This window comes from Nelusetta ayraudi, unplaced genomic scaffold (assembly GCF_046127955.1).
Source record: "Nelusetta ayraudi isolate G7.1 ecotype Tasmania unplaced genomic scaffold, CSIRO-AGI_Nayr_v1 ptg000018l, whole genome shotgun sequence".
NCBI classification, from domain to species: domain Eukaryota; kingdom Metazoa; phylum Chordata; class Actinopteri; order Tetraodontiformes; family Monacanthidae; genus Nelusetta; species Nelusetta ayraudi.
The window spans coordinates 1,044,011-1,065,491 of NW_027466068.1; the positions used below are offsets into that span (position 1 = coordinate 1,044,011).

At 52.1% G+C, this 21,481-nt stretch overlaps 1 protein-coding gene across 1 annotated transcript; it reads right to left on the bottom strand.

The window, feature by feature from the left end:
* Positions 1 to 3,255: 3,255 nt before the first annotated feature.
* LOC142887777 (leucine-rich repeat transmembrane neuronal protein 4-like) lies at positions 3,256 to 20,712 on the bottom strand. The gene is made up of 3 exons (XM_076025631.1): positions 20,294 to 20,712; positions 16,424 to 18,113; positions 3,256 to 3,386 (listed from the first exon to the last, which is right to left on the bottom strand). Exons 1-2 carry the CDS (start codon positions 20,295 to 20,297, stop codon positions 16,471 to 16,473), a joined length of 1,647 nt encoding a protein of 548 aa, XP_075881746.1. The 5' UTR covers positions 20,298 to 20,712; the 3' UTR covers positions 3,256 to 3,386; positions 16,424 to 16,470.
* Positions 20,713 to 21,481: the final 769 nt, after the last annotated feature.

Below are 21,481 nucleotides of genomic sequence, written 5' to 3' on the forward strand. Positions count from 1 at the left end.
GTTGCTATTACTCATTACGCTTGATGGCTTTCAGAGATTCACTTCCTGCTGTCGAAGCAAATGGATGGCTAATGATAACGCTAGCTGCTGACAGTCTGGGGACTGCGATTCGTCGGCTAGTCTGAGTGGGGGGGCGGGGGGGGCCTTTACGTCGGAGCGACTCAACTAAACTTTGACCTGAATCCAAAGTGAACCGTGTTTGCCTGCGTTGGGTTTTGTCTTGCAGTGATGGCGAGGCCGCTCAGCTCGCCGCTGCCCCCGCTGGAGCCTGACGGGATGCGAGCTGCCCGACTGAATCTGGATCCTGTGGTGAATCTGACGTGAATCAGCGCCGTCTCCTCCCCTGAGTCAGCCGTGGAGGTGGGGGAGGGAGAGGAGGAAGAGGAGGGGGGAGAAGGAGGAGCGGCCAGGCCCCCTGACTCGGGACACCAGGGGGCGCCACTGCGGGAAGTCAGAGGCAGCTGAGTGTCGCTGGCAGTGTTTGACTCTGGTTGTCTGAGCTCCTCCAACCAGAACTCAACATCTCTGCTCACCTAGCAACCTGCTTCCCCTCCTCTTCCTCCTCCTTCTCTTTCTCCATCAGCTCCTATTTATCCACCTCCTCCTCCCTCCATCACTTCCTCTTCCTCCACCCCCTCATTTTTATCCACCTCCTCGTCCTCCTCCTCAATCCCCCCACCACCCCTCCCTTCATCACCTGCTCCTCCTCTTCAACCTCCTCCCTTCCTCTTCCTCCTCTTTCTCCACCAGCTCCTATTTATCCACCTCCTCCTCCTCCCTCCATCACTTCCTCTTCCTCAGCTTCCTCTTCCTCCACCTCCTCGTCCTCCTCCTCAATCCCCCCCACCACCCCTCCCTTCATCACCTCTTCCTCCTCCTCCAGTTTGGCTCCTCCCCCGACGCTGGTGCTCCCCGGCTGCGGCCTCCACTCATTAATACTTCATAGAAAAAACATTTTCCTCTTTTCTGCTGATAAAGTGTGAAGGGACTCACGGACCTGCAGGCCTCCAGCAGAGAGGAACCAAACCGTAAGGTTCCTCATTAACGAGGAACCCTGGAGACGACTGAGTCACTATTCCAACCGGATCCCGCATCAGAACGACGCACTGAGTCGGAATCACGAGTCACCGGGCGGCGACCCGGACGGACCGCGGCGACCCTGTTCCGAGGGAAGCGTCACAGCAGAGGAGCCTGCGGCGGCTCTCAGGCAGATAATCTGGGAGCCTCCCGGGGGAAATCAGCAGCGTCACGGCCGCTCCGCTCGCTGCAAACTCTCAATCGTTGCCGAGCGACGGCGAGGCGGACGAGAAACAATCGGCGCCGAAACACCGAGGGTCTGGAAACATGCAGGAACACCGCAGCGGCGAAGCCGTTCACAAACAGAACCGGGACGGGAAACTCCCACCTGAGACAGAGAGGGGCGGAGCCAAGCGCACTGCCGCCGTCACCGTCACGCTGATAAAATGACCAGAAAAAGTTTTTTTTTTCTCTTCAATGTAAATTTCCCCCCAAAACAATAATAGATAAATAAATGAAAAACATCCTTGTTGTTAATATCTCAATGTTGTAAATCAACTCAAGGTTTCCTCCTTTGTGTGTGTGATTGTGTGAGTGAAGACGACGCCCCCTTCAGGCGGAAACAGCCTTGAAGTGAAGAACGCTGACATCACGGCGGGGACGTAAACCTGTGGCTGCGCCTGCTAAATGGGGCCGTAAGCTTTTTTCCCCCCATTCTCGTTAACGTAGCTCCCAGCTAGGTAAACACTCTTAAGGCTACAGCGAAGTGCGCGCCACTAGCTGTGTTTCCATTACAGTTTTTCGCAAAATAAAAACAATATTCCAGAAATTTTGAAAAAATACATTTGCTATTTGCAGGTGTGAAGAACATAAGCCATAATTCTGGTCAAATCTCGCGGGGTGCGATTTTACCAGAATCACGTTGTTTGCGTCTGTTTGTTGTCCAGAATGCTGTCTGTATTTTTCCCTTTGATGACTTGTAAAAAAAAAAATATTCTGTCTCCTCCTCCGTCCAATCATAACGTGCCATTTTCACTGGTCAGTGAACTGGTCATGTGACCGCCTTTGTCACGTCCGCTGACGTGTAAATGCTAAAAAAAGTGTTTCCATGACACTTTAGCGATATTCCTCTATATGGATCCGTGTGAAAAACCACCCGATGAGAGGTCAAAACCTTTGAGACGTATTGGAGAGGTTTTTCCAAGCTGAGATGTTTCCATCACCAGGGTTTATGTTGTCATATTCAGGTTTTGCGCAATTCTAGGTGTCATGGAAATGCAGCTATCGTCACAGATAGCTAGCTATTTCATGAATATGCTAGCTCTGAACTGTGTCACATAGCTGCTACTACGTAAGCTGGCTATATCATACAGCGTTAATCATTTCTACCACAGCTAACCGGCAATAAAAGTTTTCTAAAAACCAAAATCCTCACAATCCAAACAAACCCAGTGAGCCTGCTTTTCATTTTCTGCTGAAAAAAACAAACAAAAAGCAAAAAAAAACAGAAGGAGACTGACAGCGGCCGGGTCGCTCACCACAGTTTATTCACTATTTATAATCATGTCACACGGGGTAGAAAGCACACACGTGGCTATATGAGTGCACGGTGGGGAAACACAGGTCACTGAGGAAACCAAAGCTGTCAAGTGCGAGAGGGGGCGACGCTTGCGTCCACTTTTACTCTTCAATTCAATAGAAAAAAGACAAAAAAAAAGAAACCAAACACCACGAGTCGTCGCAGGAAATGAAATGAAAAGTAAACGAGTGTCCGCTGCTCCTGACGGGCTGCCAGATGATTTCCTTCATTTCCCTCAAATACAAGAAAATAGAAAAGAAGAAGAAAAAAGCAGGGGAGGGAGGAGCCGGCGCGGCGGCTTTGACTGACAGCGGCAGGAAACACTTCAGCGGCGTCTCCTCCGCTTATCGCTCCGTTCCTGCCGTTGTTTTCGGTCGCGATTCACGAAAAAAATAAATTGCGGGGAAGAAATAAAAAAAAAAGCAACGACGCTGGAGAATCAGATTAAAGAGAGAAGCGCCGCAGTTATCATCCTGCAGCTGCTCGGGAGGCCGGCCGCGCTAAAGAGGCCAGCGGCCGCCGCTAATTGAGGAGCAAAAGATTGCGAGGGCGGGGTCAGGAGGTCAGCCCATCGCCCAGGCCCCGCCCTCTACGGCGAGCTCAACATTCCGGGGTGTTTTTTTTTCCAGAGGCAAATCATCCATTTTCTTCCGACCCAATTTGCTTCTTCCAGGACAGGAAGTGGGGCTTTGGAGGCGAGGGGGTGGAGCCATTTGTCCAGGGGGGGCAGGGCTTGGTCGGCCCCGCGGAGGTCCGGGTGACGGAATGGAACTCCGAGCCGCTGCAGAACCTGGAAAACAGCAGAAAATAACAAAGTGAAAATTAAAATGAAAATGTCAGGAAAACGCGTCCGTCTTGACGCCTTCCCGCCATCAAGACCCCTGATTGGCCGAGACCTGCGGACTCCGAGGTCGTTTCCAGGATAAAGAGGCGGAGCCTGCGTGATGATGGTGACTCGCCGCAGCCACTCTGCTGATGCAAACAGTTTGATGAGGCCAATTAAAGGGATAAAAGCTGCTTCCCGCTGATACGCTGACGACTGTTAGTGGCGCCGCACAACAAACACAAACAGTGGCAACCTTTAGCGGCGGCTGCCAGGGTCGCCCGCTAATGTGCCGCGACCGGCTGCTCCGCTGGCAGGCAGCCAGCGGACTAAAAACAGACTAATGGCTAATTTAACATTCAAAAGACGGAGGATCCAGTTTGGCTTTCAAACTCATTGCAGACATTCTGGTGGTTCTGATACCAGGTTCTGTTTCATTTGTTCTGCCGCTGCATGAGGAAGACGGGAAAACTGCTGGAATGTGAATTTCTATCTATCTATCCATATATCATCTGTCCATCTATTTGTCTATCCTTCCTTCCTTCATCAATCATCCATCTTTCATCTATCTGTGTATCTATCTATCAATCCTTCTTTTATCCATCTATCCACCTATCCTTCTTTTATCGATCTATCCCTCATCCTTCTTTATCTATCTATCTATATATATATATATCCATCCTTCTTTCATCAATCCATCTATCTATCCTTCTTTCATCTATCTATCTATCTTTCTGTGTGTCCAATGTGTTTTTCTGCATGAATCCATTCCCCGGGAGACAGAGGTCAAAGATCAGACCCCACCCCCCCACCCCACCCCACCCCCGCACCTCAAAGGATCATCCGTGAAAAATAACGTGTAAACGACGACGAGGTCGAATGCCGTCGCTGCTGGAAGTCTGTGATGGTGGGGGAAAAAAAAAGGAAAAAAAGACATTTTTCCAGCAGGATCAGTGAGCCGAACATCCAGCTTAGAATATGTCGTCTTGGATTATTTGATTGGATCACACGGGATTTGCTGAAAGCTGATTTGATCAGAGGTCGGAGGTTCTAGGTCAGGCAACCAAGCGCCGTGTCGCCCTGCGGTTCCACCAGTCGCCCGATTAGCCGAGACAGTCGGAGGGTCAGACATCGAGGCTGCGCAGCTGATTGGCCGACGACTCCAGCTGACCTCCAGGCCTTAAACTAGGCTCTTTCATCTATCTATCCATCCATCCATCCATCTATCCATCCATCTATTGATCTATCCATCCATCTATCTATCTATCCATCCATCCATCCATCCATCTATCCATCTATCTATCCATCTATCTATTCATCGATTGATAGTGGCTTCAGTCGATAAGCAGAGAACTTGATTTAGCACGGCCTCTGTATCGCTGGTGGAACTCCAGGTGTTTTTTCTTTCCTTGTCGTGGAGGAAAAACTCTCGGCCATCTGAGCCGAACCACCTTGATCCGGTTTCATCACCTCCCCCCTCACACATCCGTCAGAGCGAAGAGCCGTCAGCTCGCAGCCGAAACTGCTCGGCATGAAATTAATTCTCAGCCTCTTTAGTTTTTATTGGACTCAAGTCCTCAGTTTGCACACAGAAACACTGAAAACTGGAGAGTTTAATACTGCAGAGGCCTGGTGGTGGTGGTGGTGGTGATGGTGATGGTGATGATGATGATGATGATGATGATGATGAGGAGGAGGAGGAGGAAGAGGAGCTAACAGGTTCATCTGATGTGGAACACCTGCACAGCTGTTTGATAAAAATAAAAAAATCATAACTGTAATCTGCAAATTTCTCCTGATAAATGAACAGGTGTGTGAGTGTGTGCGTGTGTGTGTGTGTGTGTGTGACGACGGCACAAAGCTTGTTTTTGGTCAGTGAGCCCACAGTAGTGATGTGTTCAGGTAAACGCTAATGCTAATGCTAGCACGTGGCCATGGTCACATGGTTACGTTCCGTTGAGCTCAAACACAAAAGTAAATTAATTAAAGTCACTGTGAATTTAATGATTACTTTTTTTTAAATTACAATTTCATTGAATTAAGAAAATCAACTAATAATTTCTTTCTTTTTTTTGTGTTTTTTTTTCAGGGCTCGTCAGTCCAGACTGTTTCCAGAACAGTGGCAGCAGAATCGCAGCTTTTCTGCAGCAAACCAACAAACTGGGCTGGTCACAGTGGGACTGAGGCGACACGTCTTTAGTCAAATGAAAAATGAAGAAAAAACACCAAGTTAAACGAGTGTCAGCACGAACGCCATGAATTAAAAGTTATTGGCGGAGGAGGGAGAGAAAGGAGTCGATACTGTCCCCCATCGCACAAGATAAAAAAAATAAAAAGGCTTTTTGGCCGAGAGCTCGACTTTAATCAGGAATATTAGGGGGAAGCGGCGGCGGCTGCCAGCAGGACAGGCTGGATCGCTGCTGCCCCTCCCCCACATCCCTTCCCTCCACTTCAGGACAGGAAGTCCTTTATTGGCCAGTCAGAGAAATAAAGCAGCAATTTAAATCTGGCGATTCCAACAAGGGTGGCGCTGTTTCCTTCCTGCTGGCCACCGGCCAGACCGGGCCCACCAGGCGCTAGCCCCGGTTAGTGCCTGGTGGGCCAGGCGCTATCCCCGGTTAGCCGGAGCAGAGACAAAACACTGACAATAAAAACAGCAGAATGAACCTTTAAAGTCCTCGCAGCTTCACAACAGCAGTGTGTCAGCGCTGTTTTCAAGCTAGCCAGCAGTTTAGCCACTTCCTGTCCCGGGCTGTAGCTCCGCCTCTTCCTTCTCAGAAGGATGCTGATTGGACCAGACGTCCTACTGCAGGTGTGGACTACGGCCCGGGGGCCCTGTGCAGCCCATGAAGATTTTTAATCCGTTCCCTCCTATGAGGTGTCTCGCTAAAACCCTCCATCCATATGATGCTGCTCCGCTACCCCCTCTGGCACATTTCACAACCTACTGTAGCCCACCAGTCTAAAAGTTTGCCCACCTCTTTCCTAGTGGAGCAAGAACTCAGCTGCTAGCTCATTAGCTCACCCCAATTAGCTGCGTTAGCCTGGCGTTTGAGGCGGGCTCCAGCAGTGTGGGAGGGCTGACGCAGCAGCAAGCATGGCCCAATGTGGGTCAAGTTGCTGCTAAATGACTCCCAGTTGGCCGGTGGGCGGCTGCCAGCGCCCAGCACTGAGGGAGGGCGGGGTGTGGGAGGTGGGGGAGGGGCGGAGCTCCGGGCTGGCACACCGACAGCATCCTGTGAGGCGGCCCGGCAGCTGAGCAGCATGCTAATAGGCCCCTCCCACCCCGGCTCCCCTCACGTCGTGGACTAGAGTGACCGACTGACACAAACTCACGCTAGCAGACGAGCCTGATTAGGTTCAATAAGTCGCTGCTGACCAATCAGGACGCAGGAAAGCAAGCGACAGCGGCCGCACGTGACGCAAAGATCATCGCCTTTAATATTCGCCATTGTAATTACATTTCTATTGGAGCGAAGGGCCTCGCATTTGTAAGAATAATCGTAATCCACGTGTGTGTGTGTGTGTGTGTGTGTGTGTGTGTGTGTGTGTGTGTGTGTGTGTGTGTGTGTGTGTGTGGGCTTGTGGTTTATCCGTCGCTAATGCTGCTCATCTTGTTTCCTGCTCATCAACATTGGCGACGCAGTCTCAGATTTTCTGCCGCTCGCAGGGACCCAGCAGTCCCCTCTCACACCACACACACACACACACACACACACACTCACGCTGGTTTACAAGGTTTAGTCTGACACTTATTTCAAACCAGTGGCTGAGTGGTTTAGAGGGTCCTCACTCTCCCAGAGTTCCAGAAGTGAAGCTGAAACACACACAGACAGGCAGACACACACACACGCACACACACTCTCTTGCTCTCTCTCTCTCTCTGATCTATCTACTCTCTCTGTTTGCTCTGAGCCTCATTGTTCATTTAGATTCCTGATAATCTGTGGCCGCCAGCAGACGGGATGTGGTTTTGACGAAGCGCCAGATGCTGCCGCCGCCGCCGCCGCCGCCGATACGCGCTACCAGGATTTGATCCTGAGCTAAGAGCCTTTCAGGATGTTTCTCCTCCGGCCTCAGACTGGCGCCGGGACCTCAGCGGGCGACGAAACGCAATTACGAAGCAACGTTTTCAGAAAAAAATCTGCATAAAATGTCACGGCTGGTTCCCGGTTCTTGGCAGCAGGAAGCCATGTGGCCTGAAGGGGGCACCAGCTGATCACACGTAGCCGCCGCCGGTGTCACGTGACCCCCCGGGAGAGGGTGGTGGGGGCGGAGTCGCGATCTACGAGGCATTTGAGTGGCTGATGTTAATGTCTCGACCTGCTGTCGCTGCGTCCATGCGCTGCTTTGCTCCAGTCCTGTTTCTATGGCGACGGCGGTAAAGACTGAAAGGACGTCTGAGCGTCAGTTGGAACTGCTCTTCATCTCAAGCCTGGAGGAGGTGTTTTTTGTTTAAGCAGGGAGCAGAAAGCTCGATCGTCCTCACCACTCTGCGTCTTCCTCTCCAGGGACGCCGCCGCCGCCACGTCTGTCGTCAGTGCGGTGAAGAAACCAGCAAAAGATCCAACTGACGTCCACCGGTCTTCACCCTGACATCACATGACCCCACCTGACATCACATGACCCCACCTGACACCACCTGACATCACATGACACTACCTGACATCAGCTGACTCCTCCACCTACCAGTGAAACCAGTGCCACTAAGGTCACCGGGCTAACGGGGCTAATTTGGCTAACTTGGCTGGAACAGGGCAAGAGTGAGAAGTTCAAACTGCAGGTGAGTGGCGAGAGGAGGACGAGTCACCAAGATGAAGAGGAAGGAACACAGCCTGAAGAAAAGAGCGAGGGACGGTCTCACTGAAATGACAGACGGACTGACGGCCTGTTAAAAAATAATCCAGGAGTTTTTAATTTGAAAGGATCCCTGAGCTGCACTGATAATCCCGTATCATATCGACCCTCTGCCCTGATTGGACGATTTTTACCGAACCACTTGACCTAAAAGTTTTTGTTGCGGCGGATTAACAACCTCATCATCATCATCATAAGTTTTATCATTACCATCATCATCATCATCATCACCTTCATCATCACCTTCATCCTCATCACCATCATCAAAGCTGAGATGTGAACCTTCACTGTGCGTCTGTTGCTTTTTCTTGTTCGTGTTCAGGGTTCCTCCTGCTGAAACCCATTTCAGGGCGAAGAAGAAGGAGAAGAGGAAGAGGAAGAGGAAGAGGAAGAGGAAGAAGAGGAGTGGTTGAGAGGTGTTGAGTGACAGCAGGAACCTGCGACGGTGCGAAGACGGAGCCGCGCGGGCAGGCGACTCACTGCTGGAGTTGCTGTCGCTGCTCCCAGTGAGTCACGCCGGCTCCGCTATCATCCCCGGCCCAGGATGATTACCACTGCGACTCAGTCGCCCAATAATCAGCAGAGGTGAAAAGTACAAGAGACGCCAACTGACTCATCTTCATCTTCATCTTCGTCTTCATCATCTCCTCCACCTCCAGCCTCGGATCGCAGGACTCTGTCTGGACTCCCACGGAAAAGAGTTTGGCAGACGAGTCCACAGAATGAAAGCGGGTGGACGCTGTTGTCTGATGGCGATACCAGATACCGAGCCAGAACCAGCACCAGAACCAGGACCAGGACCAGAGGAAGAACCAGAACCAGGACCAGAGGCAAAACCAGAGTCAGAGAAAAAGAACCAGCACGAGAGATAGAACCTGAAGGAGAACCAGAATAAGAACAAGAACCAGGACCAGAGGAAGAACCAGAACCAGGACCAGAGGCAAAACCAGAGCCTGAGCTAGAACCAGAAACAGAACCAGAATCAGAACAACAAGCAGTACCAGTGGCAGAACCTGAACAAGAACCAGAACCAGAACAAGCGTGCTCCCCTCCAGCCGGCCCGAGCAGAGGAGGGCCTGAAGTTCGATTAACAACGAAAGCGTGGCAGCAGAGTGTTCCCACCACCAGGGGGCGGTGCCAGCACTTTTCAGAAGCGTAAAAATGGTGGCACTTTGGAAAAACGTGGCTGTTCTATTTTTCAGGCTTCACACGCAGCCAATGGCAGCAGGAGGAATCGTTCAGGCAGGAAGTCAATGATTAAATGAGTCAAATGAATCACCGCACTGAAGGCATGAATAAAGTCCTTGGGATCTGAATCCCAATCTGAATCTCATTGGATGGCACGGTGGATCCGGTTGCTTTTCATCATAATGTACAATGTGCTGAATATTACTGTGAAATATTAAAGTGACGTCTCGGCTTCGACACGGTTCAGTTCGACAGTCGATCAATAAAGCAGAGTTCACTTCAAATCTGAAGCTGCAGTGAACAAAACGCAGCCGGGCTTGGAACACCGGGATTCTGTCTGATTGCAGCAGTTTGCACTGCGTTATTATTTCTCTTTGTTTACACGCAGCGACGCTGGAGACACGGCAGTGCACACCGAAGGCTGAAGACTTTACTGCCACTGCTGTTCAATCGTGCAAACCCTCACCTGAGCCGCGCTGCTCCGCCTCCTCTCCTCGCTCTAACCCTCCCAGCAGCCCGGCCGTTTTCTCCCACTGCCGTCTGATGACATTTTTACTGCGCTGTGAATTTCACTCTTTACCGTTGCCTCGCCGCGGCGCCGCAACATAAAACCCAGCAGCCAGCAGAGGGAAAAAAAAGAGACAGAAATCAAATTTGCCCATTCAGCATCTTCCTGCTGCTGACAGTCGGCCAAGAGCCTCCAACAGGTTCCATCAGGCGGTCGCCCGGGTCAAAGAGCCCACCGGGTTCTCTGTGACTGCCGGGGGGGAAATCCTGCAGCACAGCCCCTGAAGCTCTGGGCCAGCATTTCTCAACTGGTGGGTCGGGACCTAAAAATGGGTCGCTGAGCTGTTTTGATTGGGTTGCGGTTCTGTGGCCAGTAGTTTTAAAATATATTTATTTATTGAGAAAATGTTGGACATTTATTTTGCAGGGCACAATTCAATGCAATGATTAGGCATGATTAAAGTGGGCTGGTGCTTTTATTTTTTATAGAATGAACTTGAGTGAGGGTCCTTCCTGTGTGGAGTCTGCTGGCTTCTCCCTGTGTCTGCTGGGTTCTCTCTGGGTTCTGCTGGGTTCTCCCTGAGTCTGCTGGGTTCTGTCGGGGTTCTGCTGGGTTCTGTCTGGGTTCTGCTGGGTTCTCCCTGTGTCTGCTGGGTTCTCTCGGGGTCCTGCTGGGTTCTCTCGGGGCTCTGCGGCTCTTGAAAATGATGACTTTACTACATGCTAGAAAGTGGGCTAGCGTTTTTATTTCTGTGGAATAAATTTGAGAGCTGTGGAATGTAGATTTGGGTCGTCTTCATAAAGAGGAACTGTGGGTCCTGAGACTCCCCCAGTTGAGAACCACCGCTCTACACGACCACGTGACACGCTAACCCTATCACGCCACAGAGCGGACCAGATTTAGCGCTAGCAGTGGTTCCACGTGTCCGACTTGAGCCGGAAAACGGAACAAAAAAACAAAAACAACAAAAGAGCTGAAAGGAGCCAATCACATTCAGGTGTTAATTTTAGTGAGCAACACCGCCGACTCACCATCCAGCTCTTCTTCTTCTTCTCCTTCTTCTCCTCGGGGTGTAAATCTCCCCCACGCAAACGCAGCTGCCTGTCAGTGCTGAGTGCGATAACCCAGCGAGGAGGACGAGTCGGCAGCGACGCTTCATCACTCTGACTCACCGCTTTGTCCCGTCTGACGAGCTACAGCTGCGGCTTCCACTTTTCCAGGAAACCAAGAAGGAGAAGAAGAAGAGGAAGAAGGAAAAGAAGAAGAAGAAGAAGAAGAAGAGGAAGAAGAAGAGGAAGAAGGAGAAGAAGGAGAAGAAGAAGAGGAAGAAGGAAAAGAAGAAGAAGAAGAAGAAGAAGAGGAAGAAGAAGAGGAAGAAGGAGAAGAAGGAGAAGAACAAGAGGAAGAAGAGGAAGGAGAAGGAGAAGAAGAAGAGGAAGAAGGAGAAGAGGAAGAAGAAGAAGAACCTCCACATTGTGTCAGAATCTTTCCTGAGATGAAACATCAAACAGCGTTGCTAGCGTTGCTAACATCACTAGCGATGTTAGTCAATATTACACAACACTGGGTGAGAAACCCATACCTGTGTGCTAATCTTTAAGCGTACTGATATCAACCACAAACAGGCTAATTCAAGAGGATAGCATTTAGATTAGCGTCTCTCAAAAGGCTTGGAATCATTAACACTGACGTTCTTCCAGAGGCTCAAACTGAAAATAACCTTATATCCACCAGTACTGTTAGCCTAAAATGCTAACGTGGCTAACAAGGGTTTCTGGCAAGCAAATAGCTACGTTGCTATGTGCTAGTTCCACCATTGGGATGACAAAAGCGTTAAATACGCAAATCCGCTAGCCTCTGACACGATGCAACACATCAACGGCAAACACCGGTGCTCTCCGACAGCCTAGCGCCGATGCTAGCAGCGGCCCCCCTCCCCCACCGCCACCGACTCCAGATGGTCTAATTCTCCGATCGATGAAGTAATAACGGGGCTGAACAGGCGAAAGCTTCACAAAGCCGGGTGGGAAAATGACAGAATGTTTTGTGCCTGATGGTTCCGACTCCATGAAGTGGCCGATAAGCCGCTAAATCCCAGAATATCAAGTAGCGTCTGTGAGTCGAGCCGCAGCCGGCAGATTACTGATTAATAGATACTTTGTCCTAAAAAAGGAAACTCGATGCAGGATTTAGACGTTTTCTTTGTTATTTTTATCATCGTGTTGGAGTAGGGAAACAAAGGGATTCACTATTTTTTTGGGGGGGAGATTTGATATCGTGGCCCCGAGGACTTCCCGCTTCTCCCTGAAGCGCTGCTGGACGGCAGCCGAGCGACTCGGCCGCACTGCAACACTTCAAACTGTCAGACTGAGAACTGCGGGATGCTGCGACCTGGGAGGCTCGAAGAGAAAGAAAAAAAAACGGAGGCGCCGTTTGTTCCAGACGGAACATTTCTCATCAGGGAAAAACAAACATGAAAGTCGACGTGAGTTTTCGCGCCGTCATTAGTCTCAAAAAGCTAACCTGGCTAGCAAAGGTTTGGTCTAACCGTCGGACCGCCGACACAGAAGCAAACAAAGCATTGTGTCAATATTTTATTTTTAGCGTCGGCTGCCTCGCAAACAATCCACTTCCTGTTTGTGTTGTCTAATTGCGTGTCTTAAGTACGCATCGGTGCCAGCGGCAGCCCTTTCAATGTGACAGTAGATGCGGTTTCAGTTTTTCGCAAAATAAAAGCGATATTTCTAAAATGTCGACAATGCACAATTTGCGATTTGCAGGCGTTTCCACCGAGGAGGCCACGTTTGTGTTTGTTTGTCAACGGTGGTTTGCTGTCCAGAGTGGTTGTCATATTTTTCTCTTTGATGACTTACTTATTCCGTCTCCTCCTCCGTCCAATCATAACGCGCCATTGTCACTGGTCACTGGTCCAGTGACATGTAAATGCAAAAAAAAGTGTTTTCATGTGTTCGGGTGAAAAACAGGGTGTCTGCAGGCAACACAGGCCAATGTCCATAAGTCCAGGTAGTGATCAATAAAGATACGGCAGAGACAGTGGACACTCAAACAGATGCACTGTTCTCTAAATGCTGAGTGTGTGGTCAGTCAACTAAAGGCCACTCCCCTTCCTCCAAAACACACTGGTAGGAAGGGGAGTTTGACCTTTTCCTGTTCAGGTGGCGTTCCCTCCTTCTTTCTCTTTATCTATTACACTCTCAGGACGTCAACTGCGTGTGTTGGACCAAAATCATAAGGAGGGTCCAGAAGAAGCCAACCAGAGGGGTTAAGTCCCAACCACGACCTCTCCCTGCAAACAAACCAGAGCCAATCAGATCAGGAGTTCATCCCATATGAACTCTGTCTGGTGCCAGGATCTTGGTTCTCCCTTGGGAGGTCACCTGGAGACTTCCCTTCGTGGTTCAACTGGGACTGCTCCTCTGGCCAAACAACGGGGAATCCATGTACATGCTTGCTTGTTTTTTCCACTATTAAACCTTCTAGAACTTAGGATTTTTGTACGATGACTACTTGGCTAAACCAACACGCAACAAATGACACTTCAGCGTGTGAAAAGTTTTGCTGTTTCCATCGCCAGGTTTTATTGTGATAATTCAGTTTTGCCCAATTCCAGGGCTAATGATTGTGTCACAGACAGTTCCCAGTTACCTTAGCCTAGCCGTAGATCGCCACACTACAGTGCGCTAAAAGAGAAGCTAGCGGAGCAGCTGCCAGAACGGGTTGCTAAGCTCATAATGAATCAGGCCAGAAAGGAGAGAAAAGTTTTTCAGTGGCAAAACTAAAGCTCTAAACTCAAAGGTTCCGGCTGACGTGGGTTCTTCAGAGCGGTAAGGAGGCCCCGGAACGACGTTAGCTGCAGCCAGACCTCGACTTTAGCAGCCGGTCATTGGCGTAGCGTAGGACTCTGAGCCCAAACATCAGGATGTGTAGAGGTGGGGGTGCAGTGGAGTGTGTGTGTGTATGTGTGTGAGGCGGGTATGGGGAAGGGGGCGGGGCTTCCCTCACAAGCCGCCGCTGATTGATGCAAAGTGCTGCGGCTTTCAGCCTGAGCGGGAGGCGGCCTTGAAGACGAGAGGGAAGGAGTTTTAACACCACATCAAATATTCATCATGGTTAGCGTTTGGCTAAGTGGGGGGGCTTTGAGGTGGGTGGGGGTGCAGGGGGCGGGACAAATTAGTTTGATTTATCTCCCTGCTCTTTTTCAGTCAGGCCCAAATTAGTCCCCCCCCCACCCCCCCCTCTCTCTCTCTCTCTCCTCACCTGCGGAGGAGACGAGTTAATTCCACGTGGGGCCGTGGTGAAGGACGGCGAGGTCGTCGGCTGACATCGCCGCTGCCGCGCCGTCCAAGTTAATGATGCTGTCAATCAGCCGTGGCCTCAATTTACGTCTGAGGTCGGCGGAGGAGCGACTTTCACTGCTGTCACTCGCCGCCGCCGCCGCTCGTCCGAGCGAAGCGCTACACTCAAAATGAAACCGTCAGCCGGCCAATGACCGGAAATGTCGCGAGAGGAACAACAGTGAAGAATCACGTCAACATCGGTTGAAGAGACGCTAACGAGACGCTAACGAGACGCTGATTAGGCTGCGCAGAGAGACGCCTGTTGGAGCCGTGCTGGGTTTTACTGAGTGTATTCCACCTCCGCACCCAATCAGACGTCACCACTCGGCAAAAGGGGAACATCTGTGGGCACACACACACACACACACACACACACACACACACACACACACACACACACACACACACACACACACACACACACACACACACAGGGTCTGCAGGTCTGACTGTGTGCGTTTTGTGCTAATGAATCCCACAGCAACGATTTAACTCGCCATAAAATCACAGCCTCCACAGGCGCAGTGGGACGCGTGTGTGTGTGTGTGTGTGTGTGTGTGTGTGTGCGTGTGTGTGGGCGCCTGTGAATGTGTTGTATTTAAATCCAGCCGTGTACTTACAGATTGGGACGAATTGAACGCAACCAAACGGTGACACATGCTAGCGACGTCTGCTTTGCTTACTGGCTAACCGCTAATATTAGCGCTTTGCACAAGGCTTCTCTGAGCGGACAAGGGGCTACGGATGCTACTGAAACAGCAAAGGCTAACATTTACAAAAGAGCCAATCAACAGGTAAATAGCCGCGAGCTAAAACTTTCTAGCTGTAGAAAACACGCTAACACCAGTAGCTGGCCTAATACAGATGCTAGCATCTGGTAACGTGTGTTACTGGCAGCACTAACACATGTTTTGCTAAGACTGATATTAGCTTCTCCAAAATGATTCTGTGAGTTTTCATGAAGAGGCGAACGTTGTCTTTCCAAAGTCATTGTTATTATCGTTTGTTTTTTTAATGTTGGTTTTTGTGCAGCCAGCCCAAAAAAACCATAACATAATAAAACACGTGGAGAAGCGGACTGAACTACAGTGTTGTAGCGCTGCTGGGAATTCATCCTGGGAATGCTTCTCTTGCATTCCCAGCACAGGAAACAACACACCAGACTAAAAAATGATGCTGTGTAAAAAACAAAACATAACCACGCTCGAGTCGGAATTGAGCCGCGGCTCATTTGTCACGATGTGTGATGAATGCTAACACCGTTAGCACTGCGACCCAGCGGCTGGAAAAACCCGATTCAACGGTGCAAGAGTTTGTTATGTTTTGTCGTTTTTTTTTCTCTTTCATGGAATAAATAAAAAAACATAAATGACGCATCACAGTGTGCGCGTGTGTGTGTGTGTGTGTGTGTGTGTGCGTGCAGGTGTGTGTGTGTGTGTTCTCTGGCAAACACACACACAGATTTTTGCGGTTGCACGCCGCTGAGCAGTCTTTAGCATTGACGCTAGGCTACCTCTGCCTAGCGACACACTTTACCTCCAACTTCCTGTTTCCTGCCACAGCTAAACCCTATCTGTAGCTCCACCCCTTGCCCGCTCTCTCGCTCTTTCCTCTGAGCAGCCAATTGGACCATTTCTTTTGGATGGCGGGAACGGACAAGGTGGGCGGAGCCTCATCTGGCATAATGGAGGTGGAGGCGGAGCAGTTAATCACACTTAGCCTCCGCCACCGCCGCCGTTAGCGAACGCTGGCGGACAAACGGAGATGGATGCGGCGCGTCGAGGCGGCACAGCACCGCGACCGATCGGACCAATCAGGCGGCAGATAAATCATCCGTCGGCACGACCCCGGTTCAAGGCTTCCCGGACAGGAAGTGATGTCATCGACTGACGGGCTGCACTTGAACATTACAAACAGTTGTATTTAAAACACACAAACGCACACACACGCGGCAGGGTGAGGGAGGGGTGGAGAGATGTCACAGCCAATCAGAGCTGAAGTCCCGCCCACTTTTATCTCTGTGCACCAACAGATCCATGTTTCATGAAAGAAAAATGGCCCCTCCCTCCCGGACACACAGACTGTGCATTTACCTGGCACGCCTGGCGGGTCCTGGAGGTCGGGGGGCAGAGGTCAGAGGTCATACCTCGCACTCCCGCGAGCCGGAGATGGTGTAGGTGTACGGCCCAGCGCCGTTCACCAGCACGTCCATGGCCTCCGAGTGGGCGGGCCTGTAGTCCACGTAGTACTCCTGCAGCGGCGGCGAGCCGGCTGAGCGCCCCGCCTCCCGCGCCTTCTTGCGGCGCTTGCCCGCCGCCGCTGCTGGTGGCGGGCGGCGCTGCAGTTGGCGGACGCTGGTGGGGTAGCGGCGCCACGACACGTAGGTGACCAGCAGGATGACGGCCACCGACAGCAGCAGCGCCACGGCGCCTGCCACCATCTTGTGGAAGGAGACGAACTCCGTGTCTGGGGGCGGGGCTATAGAGGTGGTGGGCGGGGCCACGGCGGCGGTGGGCGGGGCCACGGCGGCGGCCGGCGGGGCTGTCCGGTTCAGCGGCCGCCCGGGTCGGTAGGAGGAGCCGCGGGGGGCGACGACGGTGGCGGTGGGAGGGGAGTGGGCGGAGCTGGCGGTGGCGGGAGGGGTCGGGGGAGTGGGCGTGGCCCGGCACACGCCGTACGCCTCCACCACGTCGCTCACCTTCTCGCCCTGCGCCTCCCGCGGCGCCGAGCAGACCATGGCCGGCTGCTGGCTGCCCCGGAAGCTGCGCAGCCAGGCCACCAGGGGGCAGATGTTGGGGTCGCAGCGCCACAGGTTGCCCGCCAGACTGACGGCGGTGAGCGAGATCCACGCCGCCGCCGTCTGCCGCGACACGTCGCTCAGCCGGTTGCCGTCCAGCCGCAGCGTCCGCAGGTTGGGCAGCCGGCGGAAGGCGGCGGCGTCCAGCGCCCGCAGCTCGTTGCCCGACAGGTCCAGCGTCTGCAGCGAGGTCCACATCCAGGGCGGGCCCGCCGTCAGCAGCCGCACCCGGTTCCACTGCAGGTAGAGCGCCCTCAGGCTGGCCAGCCGGGGGAAGTGCGCCAGGTGCACCTTGGCCAGCTGGTTGTGCTCCAGGTGCAGCTCCACCAGCTTCAGCAGCCCGGCGAAGGCATTGCGGCTGAGCGAGCGCAGCCGGTTGTAGCCCAGGTCCAGGAACTCCAGGCTGCGGCAGTCCAGGAACACCCTCCAGGGGACGCTCTTGAGCGAGTTGGAGCGCAGGTGGAGGCTGAGCAGCTTGCGCAGGCCCAGGAACTGGCCCGGCTGCAGCGTGCGCAGCTTGTTGTAGGACAGGTCCAGGTTGCGCAGGTTCGGCAGGTGCTGGAAGGTGCGGTTGTCCAGCAGCGAGAGCCTGTTGGAGCTCAGCACCAGCTCCTTCAGCCGCCGCACGCCCTGGAAGGCGCCCGCGTCCACCTCGCCCACGTAGTTGTGGTCCAGGTAGAGCCAGACCAGCTGCGGCAGGCCGGCGAAGTGGCGGCGCCGCAGCTCGGCCAGGCTGTTGTAGCGCAGCGACAGGCCCTGCGTGGACGCCGACAGGTTGGCCGGCAGCTCGTGCAGGGCGTTGGACTCGCAGTAGACCATGCGGCCGTCGCAGCGGCAGCCCAGCGGGCAGGGCCGCTCACGGGCGGCGGCGGGGGAGAGGTCGGTGGTGGCGGTGGCAGTGGCGGTGGCGGTGGCCGTGGCGGCAGTGGCGGCGGCGGCAGCGGCGGTGGTGGTCAGGGCGAGGCAGCCGAGGAGCAGCAGGAGTCCTGGAGAGAGAGACAGAGAGACAGAGAGAGAGAGAGACAGAGACAGAGAGAGAGAGACAGAGAGAGAGAGTGAGAGAGAGTGAGAGAGATAGACAGAGAGAGACAGAGAGAGAGAGAGAGACAGAGAGAGACAGAGAGAGACAGAGACAGAGACAGAGAGAGACAGAGAGAGAGAGAGAGACAGAGACAGAGAGAGAGAGGGTGAGAGAGAGAGAGAGAGAGACAGAGAGAGAGTGAGAGAGAGAGAGAGAGAGAGACAGAGAGACAGAGACAGAGACAGAGAGAGACAGAGAGAGAGAGAGAGACAGAGACAGAGAGAGAGAGGGTGGGTGAGAGAGAGAGAGAGAGAGAGACAGAGAGAGAGTGAGAGAGAGAGAGAGAGAGAGACAGAGAGACAGAGAGAGACAGAGACAGAGATAGACACAGAGAGAGACAGAGAGAGAGACAGAGATAGAGAGAGACAGAGAGAGACAGAGAGAGAGAGAGAGAGAGAGAGGAAGTGAGGGGCAGGAAGGAAGGAAAACTCCAGGCTGGAGCTCGACTCAAACACTGTGGGGGCCAAAGCTTCAAACTTGCACACGGTCGCAGGTCGACGTTGATGTTCAGTGAAACTCCTCCTCCAGACTGAACAGTGAACCTTCTGATATGGAGCCAAGAGTGAATGTGGAACAAAGCAAACGCTGATATTAAACAGCAAATAACTTCATGCAAAATACAATTTAAATGAAAGAAATTCTGCAAAATAAATAAAATGTAAATAGAAATCGTATGCCTCCTTTTTTTGCAGCCTTCTGATTCAAATTAAATCAACAGTGGCCGTCATCCACAGGCTGATAACAGATTTCAAAATAAAATACCAGCAATAAACCAAGCAAGTATTAACAACAACATCCTTCAATCAAAGTAAGTTGGCATTGCCTTGTGGGCCAGATGCAATTATACTGTGGGCCAAATGTGGCCCACGGGCCAGAGTTTGACGCCTATGAGTGAGGCCAACTGGACTTGTGGTTCTTGGGGTGAATTCCAATTCCTCCCTTAACCCTCAATCTCAACCCTCAATCTCAAAAATGCGTTCCCGCGAGGTGCAAGTGCTGTCCCAATTCTAAGAACGTCAAGTTGAGGGACGAGTTTAAGGGATGTATCGCCCTCAATATTGAGATTCTCCGGCACCACCCTTGGCAGTAAGGGCTACCCAGAAGGCATCTTCGAAAGATGGTGATGAAAAAAGCGAGCTACAAATGGAAGTATTTTCTTAGTTAATAAAGATATAAATATTACGAAACCATTTTATTGTCTTAGTTTAAGAGTTTTTTTTATGGGTTATTGACATCGTTGTTGCGTAACATTTATTTTTTTTACTTTACGATGTTTGTCAGCCGGACCGGCGGTCCCGGCTTCACGTTACTTGTGTACATCGTTGTGTAGCGACGGAGGACTTCTTCTTTTTCTTCTTCTTGACAAACTGGACGTAGCTTTGGCGTAAGGCCGCCCCCCACAGTCTAAAGACGTAACTGCACTTAAGGGGTGTCCCATTTCTAAGTCACAAGATAGCCCTTACACTTATTTTTGAGGGCCAAGATTGAGGGTTAAGGGCGAGGGTTGGGATTGAGGAGTTAAGGGAGGAATTGGAATTGGCCCATAGTCTTGAAATCCAGTTGGCCCGACTTCACCCTGCACCTCTACCTACAGATGAGCTGACGACTGAGAACCTTCACACACCAGGGAGCTTGGGATTAGTTTCAGAGTCGCTAACGCACAACGTGAATCGACCTTTGACCTCCCCAGAATAGCTCTGAGTTGACACATTTGTTTGTTTATGTATTTCTAATATTGTTGGCTTTGATTGTTTGCGTCTCAAACACTTTGTGTTTCTTTAACAACTTCCTTCTCCCTTCCTTCCATCGAACATAACATAACAAATCAACACACACACACACACACACACACACACACACACACACACACACACGGCAAAACTCAAGGACGCAGAAATCAGAGGTGATCTCAGAGTGATTGAACACTCGAGACTCACCGAATCACTGTATGAACATCAGAGACGAACTGACTGCACGCGCGCGCGCGCGCACACACACACACCCACCCACACACTGTCCTGATCACCAATCGATCGGCTGCAGCTGCAGCAGCAGCTTCCGGTTTTCTCGGCGCGGGAAACCTACCCATGTTTGGCGTTGCGCGCGAGCCCGGCTTCACATGTCACCCGCGCCCGGGACGCGGCTGCTGGAGGAGCAGCAGGTGCAGCAGGCAGCGGCACGAGCAGGAGGAGCAGGAGGAGGTAGAGTGGCGGCCGCGCGGGGCGCCGCAGCCGGAGCCACCGGCCGCACACCTGTCGGACACGCGGGCAGCTCCGGGGGTCGCGCGCCAACCTGTGTCCGGGATCCGCTGCTGCGTTCCGCGCCGCGACATCAGCTCGGCGGCGCGCTCCCGTCGGCGTCACCCCGCGCGGCCGCGGCGTGACAGGTGGAGAGAGGCATCAGAGGGGAGGGAGGCGGAGGAGGAGGAGGAGGAGGTGCTGCTGCAGGAGGAGAAACTAGTAGCGACAAGTTGGAGGAGCAGCAACAGGAAGAAGGAGCCTGATGCTGCTGCTGCTGCTGCTGCTGGATGATGGATGGAGCAACTGCTCCTCTCTCTCCCCCTCTCCCTCCCCCCCACCCCACCAGCCAGCTGCCAGGACTCGAGGCGCCCTCTGGTGGTCGCAGGGTGACACTCAGAGTCGTTCTTTTTCTTTCTTTTTATTTTTTGATCAATGAACCCTTTTGAAAACAGAGGAAGAAAAGATAAGAAGCGACCAGAGGTTCAAACAAACACAAACAACGTGTTAGTGGAAAGTAAACACAACAACAAAGACAACGTATGAAGGCCAGAGGGATGAAAAACAGATGGAAACAGGGCTCAGTGTATCTCAGGAGGATCCCAGTCCATTGTTGTTCATATGAGGCAAAGTGGCTGAAGTGATCTCAGGCATCCGATTGGCTGCCAGGATTCCATCAGTCTGCCCCAGGGCAGCTGTGGCTACACATGTAGCTTAGCACCACCACAATGGCTGCAATGTAAAGTGCTTTAAGTGCCTAGAAAGGCGCTATTTGAATCCATCCGTCCATCCTTCCATCCATCCATCCATCCATCCATCCATCCGTCCATCTATCCGTCTGTCCATCCGTCCATCCGTCCATCCATCCGTCTTCAATAGCCGCTTCCTCCTGTACTCAGGGTCACCAAGCAACAGAGATGGAGAAGAAAACAAACAAACAAACGCAAAGAGGTGTTATTGAAAAGTAAATGAAACAGCAATAAAAAAGAAAAAGTATGGACGGGATGAATTAAAACAGATGGAAAAAAATCAACTG